The following is a 15,075-nucleotide window of genomic DNA, read 5'->3' as shown; positions in this document are numbered from 1 at the left end:
CAATCGAGTCTTTTGCTGAGTTAACTCAGTCCAGTAGACTAGTTGGAATTCTCGGAATGATCGAATTGGAAAGGAATCTGTATCGATTTGTGTGGTTAATAACTGAAAATCCCGTGTTCTCACGGAAAATTAAAAAGGGTCTTTTACCTTTACCCCAATATTGATTCTATTCTATCCATCAATGGCCGAGAACAGACATCTTTGCTTTCTCTTAAGCAGTTCCAATGGTTGTTCAAGTAGAAGTTTCCACCGCATCGTCAGACAAATTTAAATACGTAGCCTTGAACCCTCTTCACGTACTGGTTCACACACAACTTCAAATCCTTCAGGTTTCAGTTCTGTTTCTTACTTCCCCTAATGGGTGGCCAAAGTTGTCCTAATCCGATCGAAAACGCAGTTAATGGAGGTGGTAGTGTGACTACAGAGTCCATTTATTTCGATCAAGACTCCAACTGCATAGGAGATGTCTCTTGTACTACTTTCAACATTCTCGCGCCCATTTACAAGCGATTGAATGGTGTGGTAAGCTTGCAAAAATTATTAATTTTACTTGAGTCTTATTGGATTTCTTCTGGGTTTGCCTTTGACGGTTTGATTTGTCTCTGTTTTATGAAACCCATCAGAGTTGTGAAAGTGAGTTCAGGGAGTATTGGCTTAGTCGTAATGAGTGCATATTGGATAGGCTACTATACCTAAAATCCTCAATTATATGCTTACAGGTCTGTCTGATTCTCACTTCTGGTATGAATTCTGTTCTGATGTTCTATATTGTGTTTTTTCATGTTAGAAGAAGGTCTGTATTTTTCTGGGTTTTGGTATGTTGTGTGCATTCAAATGTGTTATGGACTCATGGGCTAATTTTTTGGGTGTTATTTCATGTTAGGAATTTTGGGTTGGGAATGAGGAGCTTGTAGGATTGTATGAGAGGCGACTCAGTGATGCTGGTTATGCTACTTACAAGCTTGCAAGGACAAACAACCGTGGTGATGGTATGATATCTGTGATATTCTTGGCGGCCCTGCTTTTATTCTATTGCTCTCTGTTAGGGTGACCATTTGTTGCTTTGAGGGAAGGGAAATGAGAAGAAGAGGAAGTAATGGTGTGGGTCCAGGTTAAATAATGGGAATCAATCAAAAGACTTTTCTTGTTTTTACATCTCTGATTTGCTTCTTTATCTTTCTTTTAACTTCTAACTCTTCAATAATTCAGTATAAAGTTTAAAACTTTTAAGTCTTCTGAGCTGTAAAAGCTAGTCCTGTACTGTAATTTTGTATCTTTCTTCTCAGTACTTATTCTGTTTCTTGGTGAGAATTAATTCCTCTTTTTCTTTCTTAATGGTTAGACCCCCTTCCTTCTTCGAGTGTAGATTTATTGTTCTTGTCCTTGCAAGGATCCATGTAGCCGACCCCATTTAGTTGGGATAAGGCTGAGTTGTTTTTGTTGTTGTTGTGTGTGAGGTCTGGTAACAACCATTATTTTCCAGACCTGGTGAATTCTCTGGATTTTCTTTTTGTGTCCTTTCCTAGGGATAATGTGGGGTTAGGCAGGCCCTGGCCAGCTGTTTAACCTACAAGAAGAACTAAAGTTTTCGATTATTTATATTTGCCTTCACATCACCTCAGCAATGAATGTATCCCAAGAAAGACCAACCTTGTGTATAGTTAATTCTCTTTGGATCACAAGAAAGTGTCACTTAAAATTATCCAAATTCATGCTTGAATTGTAAAATAGGTATTTGAGAGGAGTATTTAGGGTGAGATCTCCTGTGAATGGGTGAACATATCAATTTTTTGCTAGATCTTAGAAACATTGTTTTCAATATGAGAAATGAATGGACAACTTTCCATGGAATCACATTTATACTATTTTTTTGTTGGAAGATCATGAAAATTCTAACATTGTTAATGCAAATCATTTGTTAGATAGCTTTTAATAGGTAGATATCCCAGTACCTTCAGTGTTATGTATTCTCTGACAAGTGGTACCAGTGCCTTTCTAGCATTCAAAATTTCCAATGTTTGTACTCTCTGCTTTAAGTTTCCATATTTTCCTGTGGGATCACGTGCTCTCTTACTAGGATATAATAGTGCCTAAAACCCATGATATGTTGGTATGATTAGCTGGTGGTGATGGCTTTCAAAATAACTTTTGTTAGCCAATACATTTCACACTATCGAGACAATTTAATAATAATTTTTTCCATAATGTTAATCTCTGTTTCCAATATTTTCAAGCCCTTCCCCAGGTCATAATCACTGTCCATCCAGTTATTTTCTTGTTTTAATGGCTCAAAAACAAACCACTGTTTTTGTTTTTTTTTTTTTGAGCCTACGCAGTATCATCAATATACACTATTTGGAAATTGTGCTAGAAAATTGCTAGTGCGAAGAAATCTATGATTACATCTTTTAATATCCTTATTATCAAGTCTGAGCCTAAGGAGAGAAGGTTTCCTCCAACTGCACAATCTGTTGATGAGAACTAGTCTACTATGTACTACAACAACAACTCAGCCTTATCCCAACTAAATGGGGTCGGTTACAGAGGAATGAAGAATAAAAAGAGATAAGGCTACTTATCTACTATGTACAAGTAGGGAAAACAGAGGAATGAAGAATAAAAAGAAGAAATGAGATATGGCTACTTATCTACTATGTACTGAAGCAACTAATCCTTTTGGTCACAGGTCTACTTACTGCAGTACACAAAAACCACTTCCAAGTTCTCAATCACAAAGAATTGCTATTCAATGACATCATGGGTGATCGTGTAGCTCAACTTCTGCATGTTCAACTGATTATGAATTTCTCTCAAAACAAAACTGTTGACATTGAAAAGGAAGCTCTTGTTGTGAATACACACTTAATGTTTCCTCACAACTCTCGTTATTGCTTCCCTCGGCTACAACAGGTTCCAAATTCATTATGTTATCTTACCAAAATTTTCAATCTAGGTCTGGTTTCCTTCACAACATGGTGAGGGCATTACTTGCACCTTTGTAAACTTTGTCCTCTCAAATATCTTGTGTCTTAGGTGTACAAGATTTTGCAGTACATTGAATCATTTGGTGAAGAATACCAACTTCCGCCTGTGCCTATCATACTGTGTGGGTAAGTTTTAAGATGCTTGGCAAGAACAAATAATCACATGTTATCTAAATAATTTGATCAGCGAAAAGTTAAAAAACAAGAATGGAAGGAACTCTTTGACCTAGACTTATCTTTCATTTTGTAAATTAAGGGATTGGAACGGGAGTAAAAGGGGTCATGTCTATAAATTTCTGCGCTCACAAGGCTTTGTATCATCTTATGACATTGCTCATCATTACACTGATAGTGATGAAGATGCCTATAAGGTTGGTTAGTCCTCCATCAATCGATATGCATAAACATGTTAAATCAAAGGATTTGAACCTAAGATACGCTTATATTTGTATCCCTATAACAGTGGGTTAGTCACCGGAACCACAGAGGAAACATATGTGGAGTGGATTTTATATGGCTATATAATCCTGACAATCACCGAAAGCCATTGAAGGAAAGCTTCATGGAAGCTGTTCTTGGAAATATTAAGGTATGCAGGATCATGAATTCAGTTGTTTTTTCTACACCATAATCCTTGTCATACTCCACATGTTGTGCTCTTTAATCAATGTCATCCACATGTCGAATTTTCTGAATTGATTTTGTTTCACTTTTCATTCTGCAGAATCATCTTCATGATAATGGCAGAGACATCACTTATACCCAATTTCTTCAAACTTTCAGTCAGGTATTTTCTCTGGATTCAGAGTGTGCTTGGAAAGTTATTTCTTTCACCATAACTTATGATATTTAAGATGCATCTGGCTAATATTTTGTTCTTGGGAAGTGATTTCTTTCACCATAACCTATGATATTTAAGATGCATCTGGCTAATATCTTGTTCTGTTTTTGGTTTATTAGTTAGGCCTAACCCGACATCCTTTCAATGTCCTTAGTACTGAAGAAATAAAGGAGTTGTGGGACCATGTTGACACCAATGGAGATGGGGTGATTGAATATTCACTCTTGGATGTAAATCTAGTGCTTTTTATTTATTTCATTTTATTTATTTTGTGAAAATTTTCATTCCAGTTTAACCTTTTGGAGTTACTGATGACTAGTTAAATTGTGTTTTGAGCCATCAATTGCAGAGCGCATGGAACCCATGCACATTCAACCAGAAAAAAGAGAGCATTGAAGAATCTAAAGAGAGAGGAACACAAGCAATCGTGTCAAACACTGCAACTACTATAGGTTTCCAAATTAAGAATGCTGTTCTCTTTCCTCCAGAAGTAGAAACAGGGAAATGGCCTGAGAATTATTCCTTGTCTGATCATGCACTTCTTACTGTGGAATTTTCCCCCGTGACAATGGAGTGTTGTTTATAGTTGACAAAATCTGTGCTAGTCCACATGAGTAGTTGCAAACTGGTAATGGTAATGTTATTACTTAAATTTTTTCTAATTGCTGTGATTACCTCTCTTTAATCTTCCTGGTGCATTTATGATTTCCAAAACCAGAGTTGGGAATAAACTTGTTATGCTTACCTCATCAACCCGATGTCAGTTGTTTGGAGAGTCAGTGTGTATAGTGGTGTTAGCATGTCCCTTCATTTTTAATGCAATTCTCATTTATTGCAAGAACATGAATTCCATATTGGCCTGTACATTTATATATGTATTTTACAGTTGGGTTGTTTGATGGGGGTATTTGTAAGTTGCTATGTTGTATATGCTTGTAATCTATAAATTTTCTGTCTTTTATTTTATTATTTTTTGGGGGATAGAAAGTCTATTAATTCTGTAAATGCTTTATGTACAACCAGATGATGACCAAAACAAAATATTGCACTCGGGCAATGTTGTGGTCATCCATATGTTTACTAATTTTTCAGGCACACAAATCTGTCTCCCCTGCATGGAATATATCTGCAATTCAGTACCGTGTGAACTTTACACTCTCAGAAAGAACATTGCTCACTGTAGTAGGAAAACTCAAGTGCTTGTTAAATAACTTGATTTGAATGGGAACATTCTCATTGGCTAAATGTTTGCAACCATATTTGGTTGTGGTTTTTTTTTTTTTTTTTTTTTTGGGGGGGGGGGGGAGGAGTGGTAAATGTATTATATAGGGAGGACCCTTTAAATACTATATTTGCTACATTGGCTTTCTCTCGGTTGGAAACATTTAAGTTACCTACAAAACAACTTTGCTAACATAATAAATTTGGTGTTACTTTTGTACCCATGAAGCTATAGTGTCACTTCAATGGTTCAATGCCTCTCCTAAATGGGTCTAATTGCTTCAATGGTAGTTTGTCCCTTTTAAAATTGAACGCATCTAAGGATGTAAATGGATCGGATTTGTTTTTTTTTTTTTGATGAGAAAAGATGATCTATTAGATAGCCAAAAAAGTATGTACATCATACAAAAAACACTGTGAGGGAGCAGTAGTCTTGAGGGAAGCTAAAATATGAGAGCGGAGAGATGCTGTCCATTGGTATAGCGGTGAAGTTAGAGCTGAGTTCCGTTAATTCCACAAAAAGAGAGAGCATTGTCCAAGGTACAGGGAGGTGTAAATCAGGTCGCAAAAAATTACTAAGGCTATAGTTAGTAAATGGGTCTAATTGCCTCAATGGTAGTTTGTCCCTTTAAAAATTGAACGCATCTAAGGATGTAAATGGATCGGATTTGGTTTGGATTTATTACTATCTAAATTTGAATCCGTTTACCGAATGACATATCTATATCCGATCCGATATCTGACGGAATTTCTTACGGAATTTTAAAAACTACTATCATATTCGAATTCAGGAGTTTATCGAATATCTGGATACTATTCGATCCAATAAACTATCAGATTAGTAAAAGAATCTAACCTATATCGACTCATGGTTAGGGTTTGGGTTAGGATTTAGGATTAGGCATATTACCGGTCCGAAATGTGTTTATAATAAGGGTAATATAGTAATTTATCATATGTTTTTACAAAAATATTAAATTAATCGCATTGACAATCAGATAGTAAATTAACCAGATATTATCCGGTCAGAAATGGAAATATCCAAATCTGATTATCTTTCAGATGGATTCGGATATTTTTCAAGAACCAAAATTCTAGATTTGGAAACCCCTAAACAGATTCGAACACAGATCGAATACGGATTTTCGACTATCCATTTACATCCCTAGTTTCATCTATCTTTTTTTTTTTTTTTTTTGGGGAGGCTGGGTGGGGGGGAAGAAAAGCTGAGAAAGAAACCTTGTTTGCCATGCTCAAATTCTAGTAGGCTTAGAACAAAGACGAGTAAATTTACAAAATTCTCAAGCCAATTGACATCTCTGCTTGAATTTCGACAAAGATTATGGACTTCGAACAAAGCAAGCAAAAACTCTTTAGCTCCAGCAGCTATCTCCACATTCTGCATGAAAGATTGCTCTTATTGTATATGCATTGAGTGGTAGTAATAGGTTCTGAGGCAACACAAACCTTCTCAAGACCCTTCCTTGGATCCATTGAAAGGCTCTTATGGTAGTATGGATTCATGGATATCTACTCATTATCAAGGTTTAAGTAAGCATAATGGGCAATGGAATCAGCCTCCATAGATTACGATTTTGATTCCGATTCAGAATCGGCCTGATTCGTAGAAATGACCTAATAAATTTTTTTGAGTTGGGAATCGGCCGGAATTGCTTTTATTGCAAATGCAGAGGATGGCACCTAACAATGGCACCAAGAGACATCCACGGTCTCTCTCTCTCTCTCTCTCTCTTGCTTTGGTGCCATCTTTTACTATCAGGCCGGGAATTTAGACAGTTATCAGGTTCAATCCTACTCTTCACCTGTAGAGACACTTTTACAAATCATGTCATAGAGTCTTAAAAGTTTAGATGCCACCTTCTGCTGGCCTAATTCATATTCTGAAATAGCCTCCTGTCTCTGTTTCAAAATTATAATTAGGTTGTTTGAAGATGATTCAGCTTAACCTCTTCTGGCAAATCAGCTCCTCTTAAAGCTATTGTGGATTCATGCAGGTGCTCAATTTGTATCTTTGGAGTCCTAATTAGTTATATTTTCATGGGTGATGGGTCTTTACTCTGTAAAGAGTATAGAAGTATCTACTTCGAACAAATTTCATCCCAAATGAAGTTGATCATGTGTTAAAATAGAGCTTTGAAAAATTTAGGCCTACGGAAAATGTATGGCGATGCATAGACGGCTTAAAAATATAAGGACAGAATTTGAGTTCGAAATTTGACACTTGGTTTATCCAAATATCTAGCAATCAAAATTGCTGTATCATCCTTTCACATGGCACAAATAGGTGTCCAAAGCAGTTAATGTTTTTGACTTTGAGTAAAAAACTATCTTCCTATTTTTCAGAGTAGATCAGTTCTTAGCCAAAAAAGAGAGGCAAGTCTAATATGGTATTTGGTATGCATTCTTGAAATTCATTTTGGGTCTATAATGTATTTTGCAGCGAGTAAATAAAGTAGAATCAGATTTCAGAATGCGTTCTATACCCAAAAAATTATTCTAAAAATGCATACCAAACACAACCTTAATGTCTCACTGGTTAACCTTGAAACATTTCAAAAGTTGCGGCTTGTTAGGCAATATTTTATAGAATATCCTGCAGGCATATTTAAATGGTGAAGTTCCAACCAAATACTAAGTATACCCTATGCTATTAAGATCTAGTGTCTATATACTTTCTTAATACATACCGAATCAAAGTGTTTAAAAAGATCTTGAATATCATAAAGGAGCGAAAAATTTTCCCACAACCAGGGATTCAGATTGGGTTGGAGCAGCTAGTTGACAAGCTCTATTGAATCTGTTCAGATTTCTATTCGTTGCTTTCCCATTTTTGTACTAATGATTCCTTGCTTGACGCCTGATAAACCCCAAATCACCCCAACCAGTCAGAGATCGCCACCTGGCACGACCCAGAAAAGTGGGCCAAGACAGAGTCAGAGAAGCACCATCCACCAACACCCATGGGGGCGGCCACCCTTGGGCGCCAACCCCCTTGGGGGCGTGGACCTCCCTGGGAGCCAACCCCCTTGGGGCGCGGACCTGGGCGCCAACCCCCTTGGGCGCGGATCCCTTCTCCGAACACATCATCCCCGGGCATGGCTTCCCCAAACAAGTCATCCCCGGGCATGGCTTCCCCGGACACGTCATCCCCAGGGCACAGTCTCCCTCCAACATGGCAATCTTCACCGCCATCAACATGACACGGATCGCATCACCAAGGACTCTAGGCCACCGCCTATCGAGTCACGTAGTCTGAATAGACTCATTTACTAGGAACCTCATCTACCACGTAGATGAGGTCTATCCACCAAGGATGCCAAGTCTATCAAGGACACTACTTCTTACAGGAAGACAACTACCAGGTCTACCGTGACACCACGTCTCACAGGAAGACAACCTATCAAGGAGGAGCCCTGCTACTCAAGGACTCTATCACCCATGGCAAACACTCTACATCAAATGGGACTCTCCACCCCGCCATACGCTGCTATAAAAGGCAAGGTACACAACCCCATAGGGGACATCTGAACTCATATTGAATACTACTATTCATCTATTTGCTCAGAGAGATCTAACTTAGGCATCGGAGAGTCCTAGGCCGGAACCACACCTGTTCTCCTTTGTCACCCCAGGGTCTTTTGCAGGTTACGGCACTCGAAGGACCACTGAGCGATTTCTTGACGAAATAGATTGGCGCCATCTGTGGGAACGATGCTAGCCATAGTATCTACTAGCTTGTTTCCATCACTGATCAACCATGGCACGCAAGAAGACCGCTCCCTCCACCAACAATGTCCCGAGGGAGGGGAACGAATCACCTCCTCCAGAGAGCTCACGTCGCAGAGCCGCTAACCATGTCTCTCAGGAGAGGGATGTCCTAGAGAACCAGCAGGTTGGGGGAGTCAACCTCAACCCGGAAGCAGCCATTAAAGCCCCCGTGGAGCTAGTACCTGATCCTAATGCACCAACCATTGTGGGTCAGTTCAACGACCTGCAGCGTCAGATCCTCGACGACCAACGACTCTTCCGCGAATACCTCAGGCAGAAGGCAGTGACCCACCGTTGTAGGCGGGAGCAAAGCCCTAGGAGATCACCTCCCAGGGGTGATAGATCCGGAGGGCACACTAGGGAACAGGGAGAACTCTCCCAACATCCAAGGAGAGTGGCAGATCTCCCAGCATGATCAAACCGAGGAAGAACACCATCACACCGATCCGGGGTACCTAACCCTAACGGGTCCATGCGGAGGTCGGTGTTTGATGGTTGACTAGAAGGAAGTCATGTACCAGAGCGAAGCTAGACTTATCGTGAAGGAAGCCCCTCGCAGTCAAGACAAGATTCGTCATGACATGACCCTTCATCATCTCACCAACAATCGAGACGGGAAGGGACTTCCAAGAGAGGACGCGAACGAGCTCGCAGCGAACGACCAGCAAGGCATGGGGAACAAGCACGGGATGAAGAGTTAGACAAGAGACTCTGAGAGTTGGACGAGAAACTAGAAGGGTTGAAGAAGCAAACCAAGGGTGAGACACACTCAATCCCTGGACAACACCCCTTCTCAGAAAGAGATCATGTTAGCCTCACTACCATCCAGGTTCAGGTTACCTATCTTTGAACTCTACAGCTGTACCACTGACCCTAATGACCATATCAACTACTTTAATGGCATGATGACTCTATATGGTGGATCGGACGTGGTATCCTGTCGAGCATTCCCTGCATCCCTCAAGGGCGCAGCAACTTCATGGTTCTCCCGACTGCGACCACGATCGATTGGATCATTTGCAGAGCTATGCAAACAATTTGTGACCCGCTTTCAAAGCAGTGTCAAGCAGAAGAAGACCACGGTCAACTTGCTGAACGTGATCCAAAACTCTGGGGAGTCTCTTAGGGAGTATGTCAGCAGGTTCACCAAGGAATCCTTGGAGGTCCGCGACCTAGATGACCAGACCCAGCATGCCACCCTAGCGGGGGGCATCAGAGACATGGAACTAATCAAGGACTTGGCACATCATAAGACCAAGACCATGAAAGAGCTAGAGCGATGTAACCAGTTCGCCAACATGGCCGAAATAGTACAGTCACGAACGAAGGTAATTGAAGGCAAAACCCAAGACAACAAGAGGTCAGCAGCAGATGACCGCAAAGATAATAAAAGATCAAGGATTGAGCGGCAATAAGAGAAAGGTGATCGACCACCCGGAAGGGGTGAACATCGATCAGAAAGAAGTGAGAGGGCAAGCAGCCCCGAGTTCACACCCCTTAACACCACCAGGTCACAGATCCTCATGCAGGTACAAGACCATGACCTACTCAAATGGCCACGACCTATGCTGGCAAGACCTGAGAAGTGCAGCACTAACAGGCACTGTCTCTTCCACAAGGACTACGGGCATGACACGGAGGAATGCTACCAACTGAAGAGAGAAATAGAGAACCTTGTGAAAGCCGGAAGCCTAGACAAGTACGTGAAGGGAAGGCGCAATGGCCGTTCGGGCCAAGGAGATTGAGATCGAGGTTGAGATCAGGAGAGAGAAGAACCCAGGAGAGAAGAAAGGAGAGTGGATCGAGATAGAGAAAGAGACCGCACTGACGAGAGAAGAAATGCAGCAGAACCAAGTGGCACCAAGGGTTGCCCCCATCCTTACCATACTTGGAGGACCGGGGCAAGAGTCAACAAGGAAAGCCAAAGCCCATGCCAGGTTCGTGGGAGTAGCAGAGAAGATAAGCAAAATAGCAAAGACCGAGACGGTGATCTCCTTCTCGGATGCAGACTTGGAAGGCGCAAGCTTTCCGCATGAGGACACCCTGGTAGTGCAAGTGGAGATAGCCAACCGCCAGGTACATAGGGTGCTGATAGACACAGGGGCATCCATGGATGTACTCTCACTGGAAGCCTACCACCAATTCAGGTTCGAAGACGATCAGCTCAAGCCAGAGGCTACCTACCTCCATGGATTCTTGGGCGCCACAGCCCCCATTAGAGGCACTATAGAGCTACCTGCCACCTTTGGGGAACACCCTCGACAGGTGACCATCATGGTAAACTTCATGGTCGTCAGGTCGGTGGTGTTATTCAATGGCCTCCTAAGATGACCATCCCTGACAGCCCTTAGGGGCGTCGTATCTCCAATCCACCTGAAGTTGAAGTTCCCCACTGACAATGGAGTGGGTAAAGTACGAGGCGATCAAAAGAAAGCCAGAGAATGCTATGCCACCTTCGTAAAGAAGAACAATGGCAACACAAAAGGAATGACACTGTGCATAAAGAATCTGGTCAGTAACCAGAGAGATGAATTGATAGAGAAGAGAGGAAGACCGATCGAGGACCTATTTCCATGGCCATTCAGCAAGGATGACCCTTCCAAGGTCGTACAGGTTGGCTCACTGTTGAGCAACAAGCAGAAAGAAGAATTGGGACACCTCCTGCAGGCAAACATGGACGTCTTTGCATGGTCGACCATAGACTTGCCCGGCATACCCAGATCCAATGTAGAGCACAGGCTACATCTGGACCCAACCAGGAAGCCCGTCCAGCAGAAGAGAAGGAATTTTGCCCTCGATCGACAGGCAGCCATCAAAGAAGAGGCCGAGAAGTTAAGCTAAGCAGGGTTCATTAAGGAAGAAAAGTTCCCTACCTGGCTCGCAAACGTGGTCATAGTACCCAAGCCTAATGGGAAGTGGAGGATGTGCGTCGACTACACTGACTTGAACAAGTACCCACTACCAAGGATCGATCTGCTGATCGACGCTACTGTAGGACATGGGATGCTAAGTTTCATGGATGCCTACTCCGGCTACAACCAGATCCTCATGCATGAGGATGACAAGTCTTACACCGCCTTTCGAACGGATAAGGAGAATTACTGCTACCGTGTTATGCCGTTCGGACTAAAGAATGCAGGGGCCACCTACCAAAGAATGGTCAACAGGATGTTCGAGGACCAGATCGGACGCAACATGGAGGTATATGTGGATGACATGCTCGTGAAAAGCGTCCAAGCTCATCAACACCTGACCGACCTGGAAGAGGTGTTCACCGTACTGAGAAGGAACCAGATGAAACTTAACCCTGCAAAGTGTGCTTTTGGAGTGACGTCCAGAAAATTCCTAGGGTTCATGGTCTCAGTACGGGAAATAGACGCCAACCCATCCAAGATCAAGGCCATCCAAGAGATGGCACCCCCAAGAACAGTCAGAGAAGTATAGAGATTGAACGGAAGGATCACCACCCTATCAAGGTTCGTGACACGATCTGGGGACAAATGTTTACCATTCTTCAAGACACTGAAGAACCTCCGAAGTCCAAAAGACTTTGCATGGACTGAGGAGTGTCAGAGGGCATTTGAAGAGTTGAAGCTATACCTAGAGAGCCCACCATTACTTGGGCGCCCAGAGCCCAATGAAGAATTACAAGTCTACCTGGCAGCGACTCCCATCGCGGTGAGCGCGGTACTGCTAAAAGAAGAGGGTAAAATGCAAAGACCCATCTATTATGTAAGCTATGTTTTAATTGATGCAAAGACCAGGTACACAAGAATAGAGGTCGCATATGCACTGGTGATTGCGGCAAGGAAGCTCAGACCATATTTTCAGGCCCGTACCATCACGGTCCTCACCGACCTCCCACGAAAGAAGGTGTTGAACAAGCCAGACATCTCCAGACGATTGATCGCCTGGGCGGTCGAGTTGAGTGAGCATGACATCAAATTCCAACCTAGGATAGCCATCAAAGGCCAAGCTCTGGCGGACTTCGTCGTCGAGTGCACTCTACCAGAGACAGAAGTACAGGAACCGGAAGAGCAGGACCGAGGTCGTGGGAGATGTTCGTGGATGGTTCAAGCAATGCCACGGGATGTGGAGATGGTTCCATGCTTACCAGCCCTAAAGGATTTTGAGTACAGTATGCTCTCCGGTTCACCTTCCCAGCATCTAACAATGAAGCAAAGTACGAGGCACTATTGGTTGGACTCTGGGTGGCAAAAGCCATTCAAGTCTCACACTTATCCATCAGGAGTGACTCCCAGCTTGTAGTGAACCAGGTGAACGACGAATATGAGGTGAAAGATGAGCGCATGGCATCATACCTAGCACGTGCTCGATAATTGATCGGGCAGTTCATGAAGCTCCAGATGGTTGATATTTGAGTTAAAATAATACAGCGTCGGTCAATCGTAGCTATGAACACGAGAGATATACGCCACTCTATTTAATTAACTTAAAAGTAATGCAAAGTGGACCAAATTAAAATGTTAAATTAAACTAATTAAACTAATGAAAATTAATGCATCCTAACTCATAAGCATCTAACAAAATTAAGGGATTAAATTGGCGTCCTAACGCATGAGCATCTAACCTATCAAACTAAAGCGAATTGAAAGGAATAATAAAAATGCAGCCACACTTCATAATCACATAAAAAGAAATAAGGGAATAAAAGTGCATCCACATACCACAACCATATAAAAAAATAAAAGAAATAGAGGGAGAAGAAGAAGAAGATAGAGAGAGATAGAGGAAAGGGAGAATGAGATTAAGGGTTTAGAGAATGAGATACCTTGATGTGCTTGAATACTTGAATAAACTCACCATGGCTTCCTCTTCTAAATCTCCATGTCTTGTCATCAACATAGGAACTTAGACTAGGAAGCTTTAAACTAAAACTATTACAACCATTAAACTAGACTTATGAAATCAAAACTAAGAACTTAACCCAAAAATAGGAAAAGAAGAAAAATTTCACTAAGTGAATAAAATAAAAATTACACTAAAAACTGAATTAAAATTGAACTAGAAACTAACTAAAAACTGAACTAAAACTACTCACTTCTTACAACCCGGAGGGCAGGGGTATTTATAAGGGAAGAGGAGAAGAGAGAAGAGGAAGTGTAGGAGAAATATTCCCTAAGAAAAGAGAATATTCTCTTCTCCTTCCTCTTTTACAATGCCTTGAATCCTAAGAAAAAGAAAAAAATAGAAAGAAGAAGAAGAGAGATTGTTTACATAGACCTTCTATTTACAAAAATAAACTTCCAATTCTAACAAGTCTTATTTTCTTTGTAGATATCTTCTCAAGCAATAAAATCAAAGCATCTTTGATTTTTAACTTTCCATAGGTGAGAGAATATCTTTCAAAATAAATCTATCCCAAGTAGAATTTCGAAGTGCCCTTGAGAAGTCGGAGGAGAGAGAGAGTAAGGGTGATGACTAGGATTCCTTCAAGAATAAATAAAATACCCATTCTGTCCTTCAGAAAACGTGGAGCATGGGGTGCTTATATAGGCCTCACCATTGTGTTCCTTGCCAAAAATCACCCAAAATAGACCCAAATTTCGTCCATTTGGAGTTCGGAGCCCAAGATATCTCAAGTTGAAGTTGGATGTCCAGAGCCCTCCAAATGGAATCTTTCGGGTACAAGAAATATAACTTCTGGTTATTGCGTTAAGACCCCTGGCATCTGAACTTTTGCTTCATTTTGTCCCTGTCCGACTGTCAATAATTACAAATAAACCCTTACAGACCATTTTCACACTTCGTTATGGAAAGCGGCCGTAACTTCTTCGTTTCAACTCGGAATCAAGTGCCGTTTGAACCATTGCGAAGCTAACTTTCGATGGGCTACGCATCCAAGCCATTAACACCTCTAAACAGCTTAAAAACATTTCCTTAGCATCATCTCCTCCATTTTCACAAGAATTCACCTAAAACCTGAAAAGCACAAGAAAGCACCGAGTAACTCTGTCCAATGTGGTAAAATATATGTTTTATGCCCTAAGATTTCACACATAAATGTGCTCATCAAGTACCCAGGATCGAGAATGCCACCGCAGATGCACTATCTAGGCTAGCCAACGACGAACTCAAGAACCTAACCAGTGCAGTGTACGTGGAAATATTACATGAGCCAACGTACCAGGAGAAGTTGGTCAATGAGATTGAGGAAGGGCCTAGCTGGATGGACCCTATACTCAACTACCTACAGAACGACGTCTTACCAGAAGACAA

General features: G+C 41.5%; 1 protein-coding gene across 4 annotated transcripts; it reads left to right on the top strand.

Annotated features, from left to right (window-relative positions):
* Positions 1–306: 306 nt before the first annotated feature.
* Positions 307–4,573, top strand: LOC122672686 (uncharacterized calcium-binding protein At1g02270-like). 4 transcript variants are annotated; one of them, XM_043870157.1, is made up of 10 exons: positions 307–522; positions 624–719; positions 884–989; positions 2,687–2,910; positions 3,034–3,110; positions 3,241–3,355; positions 3,448–3,573; positions 3,709–3,771; positions 3,945–4,031; positions 4,175–4,573. In XM_043870157.1, exons 1-10 carry the CDS (start codon positions 358–360, stop codon positions 4,409–4,411), a joined length of 1,296 nt encoding a protein of 431 aa, XP_043726092.1. In that variant the 5' UTR covers positions 307–357; the 3' UTR covers positions 4,412–4,573. The 4 variants fall into 4 exon arrangements, with proteins under 4 accessions (XP_043726092.1, XP_043726091.1, XP_043726093.1 ...); XM_043870156.1 differs by having other exon boundaries at positions 3,945–4,055; XM_043870155.1 differs by having other exon boundaries at positions 308–522; positions 3,945–4,055; positions 4,172–4,573.
* The last annotated feature ends 10,502 nt before the right edge of the window (positions 4,574–15,075 follow it).

Source organism: Telopea speciosissima, chromosome 8 (assembly GCF_018873765.1).
Source record: "Telopea speciosissima isolate NSW1024214 ecotype Mountain lineage chromosome 8, Tspe_v1, whole genome shotgun sequence".
Lineage (NCBI taxonomy): Eukaryota > Viridiplantae > Streptophyta > Magnoliopsida > Proteales > Proteaceae > Telopea > Telopea speciosissima.
Note: the sequence above shows the minus strand (reverse complement) of the source record. Positions and strands in the feature narration are given on the sequence as shown.

Excerpts from the sequence above, each read along its gene's own strand:
- LOC122672686 (XM_043870155.1), top strand. The coding sequence starts at position 358 with ATGGGTGGCCAAAGTTGTCCTAATCCGATCGAAAACGCAGTTAATGGA. Across the intron at positions 523-623 it reads ACAAGCGATTGAATGGTGTG|AGTTGTGAAAGTGAGTTCAG; the intron begins GTAAGCTTGCAA and ends GAAACCCATCAG. Across the intron at positions 4,056-4,171 it reads TTGAATATTCACTCTTGGAT|CAGAGCGCATGGAACCCATG; the intron begins GTAAATCTAGTG and ends AGCCATCAATTG.